General features: G+C 43.0%; 1 protein-coding gene across 1 annotated transcript in view; it reads left to right on the top strand.

The window, feature by feature from the left end:
* Positions 1 to 1,503: 1,503 nt before the first annotated feature.
* The window catches only part of eml2 (EMAP like 2), a 28,733-nt gene continuing 13,225 nt past the window's right edge, over positions 1,504 to 17,011 (top strand). Inside the window, exons 1-4 of the mRNA XM_062386016.1 lie at positions 1,504 to 1,776; positions 10,590 to 10,820; positions 11,345 to 11,462; positions 11,837 to 11,938. Of these exons, the coding sequence (XP_062242000.1) occupies positions 1,704 to 1,776; positions 10,590 to 10,820; positions 11,345 to 11,462; positions 11,837 to 11,938 (524 nt within the window). The 5' untranslated portion in view covers positions 1,504 to 1,703. The remainder of the gene's footprint in view (positions 1,777 to 10,589; positions 10,821 to 11,344; positions 11,463 to 11,836; positions 11,939 to 17,011) is intronic.

The raw sequence follows: 17,011 nt of genomic DNA on the forward strand, positions 1-17,011 counted from the left end.
TCTGTCTCCCTCTATCTATATATCTATCTATCTATCTGTCTGTCTATCTATCTATCTATCTATCTATCTATATATCTATCTATCTATATATCTATCTATCTATCTGTCTGTCTATCTATCTATCTGTCTGTTTGTATATCTGTCTATCTGTCTATCTGTCAATCTGTCCATCTGTATGTCTCTCTGTCTATCTATCTATCTACCTATCTATCTAGCAATCTATCTATCTATCTATCTATCTATCCATCTGTCTGTCTATCTGTCTATCTGTCAATCTGTCCATCTGTATGTCTCTCTATCTATCTATCTATGTATCCATCTGTCTGTCTATCTATCTATCTGTCAGTCTGTCTATCACCATGGCATCAATTACAGACAGGTGCGCGTGTAACGCACCGTTTCTCTATTAATTATTCACGTGATCTAACACCGGAAGTTCCTCAGTCTTTTCACATTCCGGTGTAATTTAATAAAATAAACAAAACATCACTGTGAATCAATTAAAGAAATAAAAGCATCAATGTGATTAAATTAAAGAAATAAAAGCATCACTGTGATTTAATAAAAATGGATGAAACGTCACGTGGTCAGTTTGTTCATTTCACTGATCACGAGCCAGAGCTGGTGGGAGCCTGTTGCTATAGTAACAGTCTTACGCAGGGCAGATAGCCGGTCGGTCAAGTTGAGCGGGATTCGAACCGGAACACAGAGGTTTGGTTCTTCAAAATAAAAGAAAGTAAAAGGATTCACTTGCGAGAGAACACCAAACCACAACTTTGACCGTTAGAATGTCTCCCAGTAGAGTTTAGAACTCCACCAAGGCCCAACTGGCAGCTTATCAAACCACATCCCGATCCCATGTCTATCGATGGAGTCGTTTTTTGCGTAATTTTATGAATGCGTTAGCTCTTTTGAAATCATACCAATAAACCAAACATGCATATTATTTTATAATGATGAATGAATTAACTGCACAAAGAGACCTAATCAAAAATACAAACACTTTCTTCTGGTGTGTGCAGCTCGGGGCCGACTGGGCCGATACTCCAGGTCACCTTGCAAAGCACCTGACCCACAACCCAACGCTTTGTGAAGTTCCATCACCCATGACAAGTAGCAGACTTCAGTAACTTCACAAAGCGTTGAACTACAGCCACGTTCATAACTTTTTAAATCCCCTGGAAACATTTCTTCTTTCACTATTTGCAGCGCACGTCTGTATCTGCATGCGTTCTGGATTTTTGCAGCGTGTGTCGTCAAATCGATGAATTGTCTTAATTTACACGTGTTTATTTCTATTACCATGTGTTTTCTTAATCTGCAGTGCGTTGAGCTCTCTCAGCCGCCGTAGAAACCCCCCATCGGGGCCACCAGCAAATGTGCTGTCAGACAATAACGCTCTTATTTTGAAGGCACGGAGCAGAAGTGTGGTTTGTCATGTGATCTGTAGCTTGGCAGTGAACTTGCAGAGGGAGAGAGGAACCCGAGGCAGGTACAGGTGTGTGTCTGTGTGTGTGTGTCAGTGTGTGTGCATGTGTGTCTATGAATGAGAGGGAGGGAGGACGGACTGAAGAGGAGACAGAGACCGGGGCGAGGAGCACGGAGGAGCGGGGAGAGGAGCAGTGAGGAGCGGTGAGAGGAGCACCGAGGAGCGGTGAGAGGAGCACCGAGAAGCGGGGAGAGGAGCACCGAGGAGCGGGCTGATGTCTGAGAGGATCGCTTCGTGTGGGAGTCTGTACGACAGCAGCAACCTGCTGCTACAGTACTGCAACAATGGTGAGCTGCAACACACAAACATACACACACACACACACACAGACACACACACACGCTGCTGCTCAGCTGAATCTTGAAGATCATTTGTCTCTGTTTGTGGAGATAAATACAGAGAGAACAAAAAACCCTCAGGCCTAAATGTGCAGAAAGATCCATCAATACATGAAGTGAAAGTGGGAATAGAAATATAAAAATATTTCCTAGCTACTGGTCCTACTAAAATATTCTGAGATGATAAGATTTTTTCATCTCAAATGATCTTGCCATGATTTCTTTGTTTTATTTTCATCTGCATGTATTTTAAGAGCTATTTGTTTTTTATTCTGGTTGGAAAATATAAACCTTATGTAGCCATCTTTCCGTATTAATAAAACAAAACAATGAACATGTCAGCCTGAGCATTGCTTGGATCATTGGTGGATGCGAAGGCTTGGCTATGAATCAACATTAATCATAATTATCACAATATAGTTTTCATCAAATGAAACTGAACGACCACTAAAACCTCACCTATGTGTGATCATGTGTATTTTATATTAGTTATCTGCCTTCTGTTAGTTTTTTTATCCCTTAAAGCATTGTTGAAAAGCAAAATGAAAATATAATGTTTTATTATTATTATTATCAGTAGCAATCTAGCCAAAGTCATAAAATGATATAACCAATAATGCATCGTACAAAATCAGTGAGGAGATAAAACACATCAGTCCAATCTTCAAACTTTAAAAGAAATACGGGACATTCATCGTTTATCTTATTCATAATTTGTATCCAGATTGTCCAGCCCTATAGAGGAAGCATCCATTTCTGTGTAGTTCTTCTTGCTCTTGGCTTTTAGCTTCTTCCTCAGGCTCTGAACCTGTAACACTAACCAGGTGGAAGGATGCTGGTCGTCATCTGATGAGGAAAGTGAGGGATCGTGTTCTCGTATCTCATTTCTCTGATGTGTCAGATCCATTATCTCCTCTTCCTCCTGCAGCCCAGTGTGTCGATCACATCCTGCTTCACAAACATAATGCAAATACTCCACCAGGCCTGATTATATCTGTGGTGACAAAGAAAGAAGCTTCACATGAGGCCAGTTATCTCTTTGTGTTACAAACTCAGTGTGAATATCATTGAGTTCAGTCAAATTAAACTGAGGTGGCTCTCTGACGCCGTCCCCGACTCCTCAGACGAACATATTGAGCGGCAGGTGGCGAGGCAGCGAGGGGCGATGGCCGTCTGATCGAGGCTGTGATGTTTGTAACGTGTGCCGTGATGCAAACCGTTTGGTGAGTGTTGTCGTCCGAAGCCTCGTGCAGCTCCTGGCCGGGATCAGGGTTCGCCCGGGGACGTCAGTGAGAATAGAACCGGCTCTGCTTAGGGAGCTCCGCAGAAGCTGAGGCTAATTGGTGTGTTTTATATTAGGCTGTCTATCCAGTGTCATCCTGAATAAAGGCATTCAAGTTTATATCTGTAGCAGTTAGCAAAGAAAAAAAAACTTTAATTGATTCTGCTTGTTTCTACCTGTTGGTTTAATTTAAGCACATTTCTGCTTTAGACTAAACCTGAATTTGCTCCTGCAGATAGGGGGCAGGAGAGAGAGACGCATTCAGTGAGGTGTGTAGAGAGAGAGACATGGGTTCAGTTCTGGTTTATGGTCCATTTAGGATTTCAATTAATTAAAAGGTCATTGATCAGGAAACAAATGTTTGCTGATGGTCCTCACCAGAGAAGGAAAACAGGCCCGTGTGTGTTGCTGAGGGAGAGAGAGATAGAGAGAGGGAGAGAGGGAGGTCGTTCTCCTGACTCAGAGGTCAGAGGTCACACTCTGCAGAGCTGGGACAGATTCTGTGTCTTTCTCGTTGTTACTGTGAAACACAAGGAGTCGGCAGCCTCTCATCCACCACACAGCTGATTCAACCCACTCTGACACTGTTTTGTGCTCAGGCAGATTCTGTGCGTGGTCGTGTACCAGTGGGCAGCACATGCTAAATCTGCATTGATTCTAGATCTTGTCGGATTGTGTAATGTTGTTCATACTTTGTGTTTTATCATATTTTGTAGAATATTTGGGTGTAGACAACATATATCTGGGCCAAGACTCCATCTTCTGTTCTCCGTACACAGTTTTCAGTCCAACTCGTTTCTTTCATCACAAGACTTGAATGTTTCTCCACACAAAACATAACCAGTGAATCTTTTTGAAGGCCTTTTAGATCCAGAAGACATTTAGACTAATCTCCATTAACAGGTGTCTGAATACAGATATGTTAATTCAGAATCAGAATCAGAAAGTATTTATTTCCAAGTAGGTGTAGTGTATTAAGCAGTGACACTGTTGTTTATTGTTAAGTGATTGTAGTAGGGTAAGTTTTTATATATTGTGTGGTTTTGTTGTGTAAAGTTGTAAGGAGTTTTGCATTTAATGGTATTTGTATGTGCAAAATAAATGTAATTGAACAACTTTTATGCAGCAGAACTACATGAACATTACATTTACTACATGAATTTTGAATAAGAGCACATTAGTGGAAACTGCTGAAATCTGATGCTGAAAATAGGTGTGTGTTGAGTGTGAGATGAAGTCAGAGGGAAACAGTGAATAGGTGTGTATCACAGAGAGCAGAGTCTCTATCTCCTCATCTTGCATCTGCCAACGTCTTTCTCTCTCTTTTTTTTATTTCTCCATCCATCCATCTGCTTCCCTCCTTTCTTTCTCCTCCTTCAGTTGGTCTGCTCCTCCACCATCTGCCCTCTGACTGTAACCAGAGCTCGTCCACGCTCTTCAGATCCGTTCTCCTCTGCCACCTGCTCGCACCTTCAGCCAAACACAGCTCACCATCTTTAAAGCTTTATTGGTCTCGGGAACATCGAATGTGTCATGTCCGGTCAAACAGCGAGTTGATTTAGATTCTCTACTGCGGAGAATCTTCACGGCTTTATCTAAATTATCCCGCTGAGGTAAACTCCACCCGTCTGGGACTCCAGGCTGTTTAAAACAAACACCAAGACTCGCATTATATCAGTCGAATACAACTGCCCCTGGCAACATATTCATTTTTAATATTAATCAATTTATCAACATTAGCTCAGAGATTTAAGTATATAAAACAAGCAAACTTACCATTAAATTAATACTTTTAGAAGCATTTAAATGATTTACTGAGTCACTGATTAAACGTCGTCCTCTTCGGCGTCGGCAGAGTCGAGGGGATCAGCTGTTGTCTGGTGCGTCTGGTTTTATCTGTGCAGTTCTGTAGGAGCAGCTCGTTCACACGGTGACACCATGAACTCTCACGGTGTAAAGAGACGGTGTGGGACCTGCACGATGCTACACATGCATCCTGTGTGTGTCTGTTAGCAGTGCAGAGTACAGTTTGTTCTTTCAGCTGTTGCAAAGTGAAATGATTGATGGTTGAGTCAGTTCGTGTGTGGGGGGGTAAAGCAACAAGAGCTGTCAATCACGGCACGTTAACTGATTTAGTCACAGTGTTTTTCACAGTTTACCGATGGGATTGATTCCAAAGCCTAAAGGATTTGTCAGAGACGGTTTGTGACGTCTTCTTTAAATGCACTGGTTTGAGATCGGAACTTGGCCGATGCCCAAAGTTCAGATATTGGAATCGGTTTGGGGAGGAGACAGATGTATTTGGAACATCTCTATAAGAAAGAGTGGTGTGTAAAAGAGAATCACTGATATAGTTGAATGTTTTAAAAGTTTAGTGATTTCCTCTGTAACATCTGGACGCTGTCGTTTCTCAGTAAACAGTTTTCAGCTGTGGATGATTCTCATTTGTTGCTCATGTGCATGTTTGTGGCGACAGGATGTTTCACGAGGGCTCAAAGTTAACTACAGTTGTTTGTGAAAGAACGAGTGACACACGTGTGATGATGTCATACCGTTTGTGTGTGTGTGTGTGTCTGTGTGTGTGTGTGTGTTTGTGTGTGTGCGTGTGTCATTGATCCTGGAGGTTGGCTGTGTGGTCTCTCTTCCTGGTGGTGCCTGGCTGTATATATGCTGATGCTGCTGCAGCAGTGTGTGTGTTTGTGTGTGTGTGTGTGTGCGTGCGTGATTGTGAGTGTGTGCGTGGGTCCAGGCTCCACCCTCTTCTGGCTCAGATCGATGAGGAGGAGGAGGGGATGAAGAGAAGGAAGGAGGAGGAGGAGGTGGACCTGGAAGCGAGGGAGCTTGTAGGAAGTGGAGATGGAGGAGGGAGTGGTTTGGCAGGAGGGGATGGGAGTTTGTGTTAGTGTGTCTGTGTGTGTGTGTGTGTGTGTGTGTGAGAGAGAGAGAGAGTGATCGACCAGTGGTCACAGACGGGGAGGGGGGAGGGAGTCTGAGTCCAGAGAGGCTGACGGGGAGGAAGAGAGAGAGAGAGAGCGAGTGGGAGACCTGTCTGTTTCTCTGTGGACCGACCGACTGCTTGATTGACAGGAGGCACGATGGCAGGTAGGCGAGACCAGCTCCACCTGCACCATCACCTGACTGCACCATGAATATTCCAGCAGATGTCTTACACACACACACACAGACAGCCCCCCCCCCCCCCCCCCTCGTGTTTCATCATCCATATCTTAATGGCCGTCTCCCCTCCATCCCCCCTTGGCTTCTTCCTCCTCTCATCCATTCACTTCTTTTCTCCACCAACCTCCTCTCTGTTTGTTATCTAGCAGCCATGTCTCATGTGAAGTGGTGTCAAAGTAACACTTACAATGTGTGTGTGTTTGTGTGTGTGGGTGTGAGTGTGCGCTTGTCTATCTTTAGTTATGAGGGACAAGTTTTGTTCAGTACCATCACTGTGAATGTTCACTCAGAATGTCCAAGGCCTGTTTGAGGGTTAGGTGTTTAGTTGTGATGGTTGAGGTTCCGGTAAGAGACAAGGGACTGCATTATGTCAACGAGTGTCCTCACAACTATCGCGAGAAGTGCGTGTGTCTGTGTGTGTGTGTGTCTGTGTGTGTGTGTGTCTGTGTATGTGTGTGAGATTAATTCAAGGGCAAATTGAAGAAGAGCCTGGCAGTGTTTTTACACAGGTGTCCTGACAGTAGAGGAGACGAAGGTGAACCCGGCCGATCTCTCCATCGTGGTTCTCTCCTCTTCTCTCATCATGTGTCCTCTTCTCTCCTCTTCTCTCATCATGAGTCCTCTTCTCTCCTCTTCTTTCATCATGTGTCCTCCTCCTCTCCTGCTCTGTCGTTTCCTTGTTATCACACAACACAAACTAAACACACACAGAAATGAGGTTGTTCAGCTGGTGTGTACCGAATGTACCTCGGCCAATCCACAGTTAGTTTGAATTGTAATTGTTGCTGCAAACCATTTTCCCTACAGGGACAAAGAAGGGATTTATCAAAAATATCTATTTTATTATTAAAATGTTCAGATCTGTGTGAGTTTTAACAGACTCGGGGAGAAAAAGTTTAAAGGTTCCAGAAATCCGCTTCTCATATTCTTGCTCATGGACCTGCGTATAAACACAATTTCCTTTTAGGGGTTGAATTAAAACTTAAAAATTAATGTTAAATGAACTCCCAGATGCTAAAGTTCATCAAGTCAACATCCCAGAGTTGGATGTTGGTCAAATCCCTGCTGACGTGCATGTAAACCTCAAGTCAAAGCTCAGTGTAGCTTAGATGGGAAGGAAGCCTAGACAGTGATTTAGGTCACAGCGGGAACTTTACTCTGTACGGTGCCTCCTTCAGGACAAACTTCATCTTTAGATAGATAGATGGATAGATGGATGGATAGACAGATGATAGACAGACAGATAGATAGATAGATGGATTGATGATAGATAGACAGTCAGATAGATAGATACATATATGGATAGATAGATAGATAGATAGATAGATAGATAGACAGATAGATAGACAGATAAACAGATAGACAGATAGATAGATGGATAGATGATAGACAGACATATGGCCATATAGATAGACAGACGGACAGATGGATAGATGGATGGATGGATGGATAGACAGACAGACAGACAGACAGATAGATAGATAGATAGATGATAGACAGACAGATAGATGGATAGATAGATATATGGATAGACAGACAGATAGATAGATAGATAGATATATGGATAGACAGACATATAGACAGATAAAAAGATATTTACGGATGGATAGATAGATAGATAGATAGATAGATAGATAGAGACGGATGCCATATGTCGATGACGGCGCCATCATCTGAATCGGATACTTCTATATGTAGTTCTATAGTGCCGAGCTCGTGTGTGCCCTCTAGAGGCGTCCTCCAGTAACACGTGTAGTTCATAGTAACGTTCACGTTAAAGAGCGAGTTCATCTCAGGCCTGAACTCGTCTCTTCCGCATCTTTTCATTATGTCGCTGCCTCCTCCTCGTTCTGATCAGTTCAGTGAACTTAATGGTTGAAGTGGTTTAGAAACAGGATTATTACACTGGTCAGTTTATAATTAATCATCTTCTCTCTCTCTCTCTAATCGTTTCTTTTCTCACTCTGACTTTCCTCCCACCTACAATCTGTTCTCGCCTACTTCTATTAATGCTCATCTCTGTTTTTCTTTATTGCCTTGTGGGTTTTTTTCCACATTGTTTGTGAGTATAGAGAAATAAATGATATGTTCAGTTGCTGTTAAATGACGGATTTTGAAGTAAGAAACATTCTCAGGAAAGATTTTCTATCTCAATCATAGAAATAATACTTTGTTTGAAATTAACTTTCCATTATTAATATACATTGTCTGGAATTTTAAATGGGCCATTGATTGTGAAACATTATTTAAACATTAATGAAGACGAATGAAAAGCTTTTACAAGATGGCAGCTGTTTAAAAAAAAAAAAAAGAAAGAAGCTGAACCTCCTTAACAGCTGTTATGGAAACTATGTTATACATTTGCATCACATGATATGAATTATTAATATATGTAAGAAGAACAAATGTAATAATGTAATTAGATTTTTCTTCTTAATCGCTGAAGCTTTTGATCAGAGCCACATTTCTGATAGTGGACCTGGACATGTTTTGGGGTATTTAGTTATTGCAGCGGATGATTCAGCAGAAAGTTAAAGCTATTAAAGTTTGTTATTAACGAAGAAGGAAATAAAAAGCCAGTCGCTCGATGTTTATCAGTAATTTACGACTTCACGCTGCCACAGGTCCTGACATGCAAACTTCTCCTCTGTATGTAAATCTGACTCTTGATTTCCCTGCGGCTGCTTCCTGCCTCATTTGACTGATGTGATACAGTTACAGTCACTCCTGTGCTGAAGTGATGCATGCTGGGAGCAGCCGTGTGGCCTGTAACGAATTGGAAGAGTCGGGATCTTTTACTGCTGGTTTAATGTTCATATTTGACTCTGCTGCGGCTCACAGCTCTGGATAGTGAACATGTGACAACTGGGATGTTTGCATTGAAACAACAGGGAAGGAAGTTTAGGGATTAGCATTTGCTTTGTATTTATATTTCAATTTTTAAGGTGTTTTCCTTCAATGAATTTGTGTTATTCTACAAATACAAGATCCAATACTTTTAAATGGATGTTTTAATTGAAAAATTGAGTATTCACTGTTTTGTTTTCATGAAAAAACTAAAATATAATAAAATGTACATAGAGAAAATTAAATTAAATTTTAAGGGTTGAAATCTGTGGAGATTCTTGTTCAGGAGAAACATTCATCTCAACTGAATGAGTGTTTGACTCTTTATTTACCAAATTTACCAAATTTAATTTACATTAAATCCCTCATCAGTTTCTTTTATGTGGAGAATATAAGACCTACATGTATATGTTAAGCAGCTTTAAGTGTTGTAAACTTACAAAACAAAAGGGAATTAATATCAAATGAATACAATAACATAGAAAGCTATAAACTAAAAGAGTTTGGAAGTTGTACGAACATTTCGATTCCTCAGGACGAGGACGTGGTTGTTGCAGAGTCTTTTAACCGAGAGCTTCACATGAGATGTTCTGACCAAATTAGTTTTTGACTTACTCAGGTTAATCTGTTAACCTGAGCCTCGGGCTGATAATCCGCTGTGGGCCTCCGTCCAGTGACGTCATCAGGATGAGATGGTGGCCGATTAGGCTGGAGGAGGTTCAAGAGGAACACAGGCAGAGGAAGCAGTGTGTGTGTGTGTGTGTGTGTGGGGGGGGGGGGGGGGCAGTTGAAATCAGCAGCAGCTCTAAAATTGTCCTATAATCATAAATACAAATAAAGGTAATACCTAAAAAGACTATGCTTTACGTTGGAGTTTAATTATTTCACCTGTTGCAGGTTAAACCCGGTTTTCCCCGCGACGGTTCCTTATTAAATCGTAAACGTGACCCAGAAGTTCATTTGAGAAATGACAGCAAATATGAAGCACATGAGATCATGCACTGTAAATAAAGATGGACGACGTGAAGGCTCTGCACTAGTGAAGCCAAAGTGTCATGGTCGCCACCTCGCTCCAAACAAAACAAACACACAACCTGCTGTTGCGTGTTTTTCTTTCTCTTTCTCTCGGAGTCTGAATTATTAAAACCAGAGAAGGATCCTGTTCAGGGACAGAAACTCAAACCATCGGTGGACAAAGCAGCAGCAGCAGCAGATGAAGTTCTTTACACCTAAAGCTGCTCTTTGTGTTTTTGTCTAAATATTCAGATGCTCAAGCAGCAACAGCGTCATGATCTCTGCATCTCAGTAAAATCAGTAAAATATTGTGGATTGAAATCTGAAACATTACTTTTCCCATAATAAACAGATGTTGCTCTCTTTTAAACTACGCACTTTAATACTCTGTTAAATCTAATTTCAAACTGTGACCCTCTCTGCCCCCCCCCCCCCCGTCCAGATGACACGGTGTCGGCCAGCAGCAACATGGACGTGGAGGACCGGGTGTCCCACCTGGAGCAGAGGCTGCAGCTGCAGGAGGATGAGATCCAGCTGCTGAAAGCCGCTCTGGCCGACGCCCTGCGCCGACTGGGCTACTGCGAGGAGCAGAGCCAGGGGAAGCCACCAGGGGGCGGCCATGCTGCCGGGAGGAGACCTCTGGCCACCGCAGCTTCAGCAGCGCCCAACAAGGGTTAGTACCATAACTTTAATTAAATATAAATGGTGGTGCATTGATTCATCTTTTGTGATTCAAAGTACTCTTTATATACTGGTGTCTGTTGCCTGGAATAGTTGATAGACTGTATCGCCACCTACTGGCCTGGCAGGCTTGTTTGAGGGGTGTGGACAGTGGGGACGTGTCCACAGGAGACGAGGCCTGAATCTCTGTCAAACCCAAACCGGAGCTGTAGTAATTATTGTCAGATTAGAGAATAAACCGCTGAAAGCTTCTTTCAACTCTAAACTGATGTTTTATTCCATATGTTCACCTCCTCTGCTGAAAACCGATTCAACTGAGTGGAAAGAATGAAAGTTGTGGGAACGTGTGGGAGTCGGATTCTCGTCATGTTCGTGTCGAATACAGAAAATAATGATTAAATGGATTTTAAAACAACACCAGCTCACATGCAGCTCAAAGGTCTGGTCAGTTGTTGTATGAATTGTGTGTGAAATCGTTTATTCTTCTTCTCCTCATGATGTTTGTGTTGATTTCAGTGCGTCAGCTGCTGCAGGCACTTCCCTCCCGACCTCTGAGTAACGGCTACACTCAACAGAAACGCCTCCTGTCCTCCCCGTCTTCTCCCAAGAAAGAAGTGCTGCAGTCCAATAAGAGGTAAGAAGAGAGCAGTCGACATCAGAGCCTGAAAACAAACAGTCAGATCAAATCTTTTCACAGTCAAATCGTATAAAACTTTTATTTTACAGAACAAACAAAGTAGAGAAGAAGTTCTTTTATCTTGGTTGTATTTGTGTTTTCTTTTTATTCATAAGTTTATTGTTAATATATTAAATATCAAGCATCAGTTTACTTGTCACAAGGATTTGATAACAACATTGATGCATTATTTAAAAAAATATAAATATATAAGCTGATATATTGGTATCTGAATCCTCTATGTCCTAACGTTACTGTTGGTATTCACCCCGGTCGGGCTCTAAGTGAAATTTTGCTTGATTTGATTAAACTTTATTTCTCTGTTATAACAGGAAGAGTATGTCCACAGAGCGCCTCACCCTGGTGAGGAGGGAGATGGGGGCGGAGAGTCGGAGTCGAACCACCTCCTCCAGCAGCTCCTCCGGGGGCAAAAGGTAACGACTCCATCCTGCTGGATTGAGAGGAAATTAGATGTTATTCTCTATAACTAATAAATCCACTGATGGGGGTGAAAACATAACCTCCTGGGTCAAGGTGGAAAAAATGTCTCCAGTGTTTCCATGAACATCATCTTTAAAGACTAGTGGTAGATATCAACCTAAAATGGGCATAATATGTCTCCTTTAAATAAAGTTTAGTTAAAGATTGTTTCATGAATCTGATTGAATTTGTGCTCATTAAAATAAAAGAGTGATAAAGGGCTGAAATAAGTTAAAATAGAGCTTTTTAAGTAATCATTTAATTATTTTCCTGGCACAAAAGAGTGAATGAAGAACAACAAAAACAAAATAAACAAACATGGGTGTCGGCTATCAAAGAATTTCCAAATCGGTGCACCCCTACTCACAACTGATCCTGATGATGTCACATGACCTTATCAACTCAGATGTGATAGGTGCAGCCTGTCTCCTTCTAAAAGCAGTTCTCTGGGATTCGCTCCAGCCGCTTGAACTTCACTGAAGCGTTAGAAAAGTTTCTGAGGTCAAAGTTTTTATATCTTCATCGTGTTTGTCATCAGGATGGTTCACAGATGACTGAACCTCTGTGCATGTGATGAAGATGATGGTGATGGTGGTTCAGAGTTTCTTCAACTTTAAAGCTGCTCTCATGATGTTTGAGAGGTTTTGAATTATTCAGACTGGGAGAGGAGAGAGAGAAGCACGTCTTCGTCTTCGTCTTCCTCAGTAGAATGTGTCTCGTCATCATAGCTGATCCTCAGTCAGCTCCTCCCGTCGACCTGCAGTGACTCAGGTGTCACCATGAGTTTGTGTAACAGGCCGTGAGTCTGACGGACAGCGGAGTGTCCACGTGTCCCAGAGACGAGTGGACACAACACAAAGGGCATCAGGAGACAAACTGTACTTTCCTCTAGTCTCCTCTCATTTATCCTTTTCCATTTCCTTTCCTTGTTACCTCCTCTCTTCTTACATTTCCCTTTCTCTCCTTTCCTTTCCTCTCTTCTACTTTCCTTTCCTATCTGTCTTTTCCAATAGTTTCCTTTCTTTCGTTTCATCACTTCTCTCTCTCTCCCCTCTACGCTCTCTCTCTCTCTCTCTCTCTCTCTCTCTCTCTTTCTCTCTCTCTCTTTCTCTCCCCTCTCCTTTCTCTATCTCCCCTCTCTCTCTCTCTCTCTCTCCCCTCTACGCTCTCTCTCTCTCTCTCTCTCTCTCTCTCTTTCTCTCTCTCTCTCTCTCTCCCCTCTCCTCTCTCTATTACCCCTCCTCTCCCCTCCCCTCTCTCTCTCTCTCTTCTCTCTTGTCTCTCTCTCCCCTCTACGCTCTCTCTTTCACCCCTCTCTCTCGCTCCTCTGTCTCCCCTCTCCCCTCTCTCTCTCCTCTCCCCTCCCTCTCTCCCCCTCTCTCTCCCCTCTCTCTCTCTCTCTCTTCTATCTTGTCATTCTCTCCCCTCTACTCTCTCTCTCCCCTCTCTCTCTCCCGTCCCCTCTCTTTCTCTCTCTTCTCTCTTGTCTTTCACTCCCCTCTCTCTCTCTCTCTCTCTCTCTCTCTCTCCCCCTCCTCCCCCCCTCCTCTGCTGATGGATCACATTTCATGCAGCTCTATGTTAAACGAGGGAGGGCTGTGGTTCCCCTGCATGAGGGGGCGGGTCAGCACAGTCAGGAAGTGCGCTGTGATTGGCTGCCGGGGCCCTCGGGCAGAGCTAAAAGTTTGCAGAGAGAAGGAGGAAGTTGTTTTGTGGCTGTGACGGGTGAACAGAACAGGAACGGCTCTGACTGCTCTCTGCTCTCGACTCTAACGGAAACACTCGCCGACATGAAGAAGTCCTCCAGGTAAACGGCTCGTTTACAACAGATACTCAATGATTGACAGAGACACTGGCAGCACAGATGGTTTATGGGTAAAGGTTGTTCTTTTTTTTTAACAGGAGAAGCTCTTGATGATTCATTGCTAAACCATAAAGAAAAGGTTGAGTAGCTTTAGTTTCATTCAAAATGCATAAGGCAGATTCAGAATCAGCTCTTTAAGGTGCCACACCCAGCTTCTCCCTCATTCATAGTTGAACTAATGTTTGAATAGATTAAACAGTGAAGCTCAGAGAGGTTTGCTTTGTTTCTGCAGCTGTTTAGTTCTTTCCCGTTCAAACACAGGCAGCGGCTGTTGTGTTGCTTCACAACCACACATGAAAGTTGTGTTGTCTCACAAAACTCTGTTGTCAAGCAAGCAGTTTGATGCAGAGGGTTTTTCCCTGTTTGTGGGTGTGGGTGTGTGTGTGTGTGTGTGTGGGGGGGGGGGGCTGTGTGGAGAGAACATGAAACCAATTAGAACATTTGTGTTGATGCAAAACAGATCAGATTACAACAGGGAGGTTGGACACAAATGCACAAAATACCAATTATTTAAATTCTGTTTGGTTTGAAAGTTTCTGTTGCTGATTTGAAACGTGAGACGACGATAATCTACAGTCTTGTTGTTTGTCGTCTTAAAAAAAAGACATCTGACTTTAATTGAAGCAAGATGTGTTGTGAGCGAGAGGTTTGTCATCACACCAAACACACACCTGTGTTGTGTTTTATTCTTGTGTTTACGTGTCGTCAGTGGCTCCGTTGTTTCTCTAATGATCGTCGGCACAAATGAAACTCGTCACATTCCTGCTCAGTTATTATGAAACACGTAGATTGTGAGAGTGAATGTGAAGCGACAGGAACAAGTCACACTGTGCTCAGCTGCTCTGAACACACAACACACACAACACACACAATACACACACATCACACACTGCAGAGGCACATTTTAATCAGGGAGAATTTCCATTGTGGATCTAATCAACTCATTAATTTCTCGAGCGTGCAGGACGGCTTCTATCCGAGCGTCTCACACAAAGTGCTGCAGAGACAGTTCCTTTGTGGACATGTGGACAAGCGTCACGACCACAGACAGACGGACCGATGGTACGAAAACCAGTTCTGCTGAGCGTGCAGAAACACTGACAACATCGATCGCAGCTCCTGCTCAACATGGAGCAGATATATCGACCACGTCTCTGACTGCATGTTGCACCAAAAACACCAATGAACCAAAGTGACTGCCTCTTCTATTCATTTCAAGACATATCTTTAAAAAATCAAGGGTAATGACTGCAACAGGTGTGAATTCATGCAAATACAAGGAAGAGGGAAATCATTTTCATCTTGTGTATCTGTCTGGGACAGATCCACAGATATAGCTCTTCCATATTCTAAAATTAAAATATGTAATTAAACCTTGAACCGACTGAAAAGATGCAAATTCTGAGTGAGGAAGCTATAAAATAATCTGAATCATGTGTGAAAGATTAACATCGTTTCCTCTCTCACTTCCTCTCTTGAATAAACCGCATTGTCTGTCAGTGTCGGATTAGTCTGGTGTCATATTCACCACGGAGCTGAACCGACGTGTCTGTGTCCATTAGCCGAACCAACGCAGTACTAATGGAGCCGGAACACTCCCACTGTTCCCAGCACTCACACGGTTCAGGGGGTTATGGCCCACCACTCAGACCACAGCCTGCATCTCTGTGGTCTCTGCATGAAGCACTTTGCTGAGAGGAATCCTCATCCCATAAATCATTTAAGACGAATTCAAGCGTTTTAATACAAGAGGTGAACACTTGTGATGGGTTCTCTCAGAACTGGGTCTCTGTGCCCATTAGTGCAGCTCAAGCTACTTTTGAAGTAGTTTGACATTCAAGCCAAATTCAACAAAGCTCCTCTCAAAGTCTCCTGACGTTTACGAAACTCTCCCATGATGCAGCGTTCCTCAGAGGAAGCCTGGCTCGTCTTCATCAGTGCTCTGGTTCCCTGTGTTCCCAGTGAGCAGGCAGGTCAGCGCTCCTGGTTCACGAGTGGTCTGTGTGTTGGTGCATTCCATCTCCCTGGAAACCTGGTGACACGGACTGCAGCCACATGGGCCCTGCCCGTTACCCAGCATGCCCCTGCACTAATTACAGGCTCTGGATCAATCTCCCCGTCCTCTCATTGGCTAGAGCCAGGCCATGCCTCAGCTTACTGGCAGACCAGACACAAACACACACACACACACACACACACACACACACACACACACACAGACAAACAGGCCTTTATGTGTTGCCTTCACAGAGCTGCTCGCCTCCAGCTGACCAGAGACCAGCAGCCGCGCCTCAGATCAGTCGACTGTTTACTTTGTCTTTTCATCTTTTCTCTTCGGCTTCACAGAATTTGTGAAGAGACAAAAGTCCGATGAGCTTTTTAAGATAGATTTAACTTTAGTTCCCTCCTCTCGTTGATCTGTAAAAACACACGGTGGCTTCTATAGACAGAATGAGAACCTGATGTGACTTGTTCAGAGCGACACGGAGTAACTCCCTGTTAAACAAATGTCAGGTTGTGTAGACGCACACTGCTCATCCTGGTTCTAGGACTTCAAATTACACACAGACACCTGTAATAACTGTGGAACCTTCAACTGTAAATACAGATAAGATAATATCATGTCGGACTCGGGCGCCGTCATTTACACCTCCGGTGGTTAAGTCTGTGCCGTGGTGATCGTGATGTTGAGCCGAACAAACCATCTTAGAGAAAGATTTATTCTGTGTGTACTTTGTTGTTTTGTGCCACGTCCCATCTGCTAACATGGAGGAGGCCGGATTTATGACGTATATCCAACCACCAGGGGGCGATCAAGATGATTGAGCCTCTTTTTTTTTTTTGGGAGCTTTCATGTCAGACTATGCTTGGAACACGTTTCCTTCCGGATGCAAAGCTAATTTACTTGAATATCTTAAACCATGTTTCTCTTGGTTCACGTCCTTGTTCCCTGGTTGTTTTTTTCATTTGTGTTAATGTTAATTTCTCCAACTGTGAATCAGTACAATGGCACCAAACTAGAATGTGAGTGCAGGTGAACACAGACCCACAAGGATCCAGAGCAGGATGAGTTTTTATACTCACAGGAATATCTGTAAAGTTTACAGAACTGAGCTGAAGTTCTTCACCTGTCTAAGTTCTATTTTTATTTCCCCTCCCTTCA

This window comes from Platichthys flesus, chromosome 4 (assembly GCF_949316205.1).
Source record: "Platichthys flesus chromosome 4, fPlaFle2.1, whole genome shotgun sequence".
In the NCBI taxonomy this organism is placed as follows: Eukaryota; Metazoa; Chordata; class Actinopteri; order Pleuronectiformes; family Pleuronectidae; genus Platichthys; species Platichthys flesus.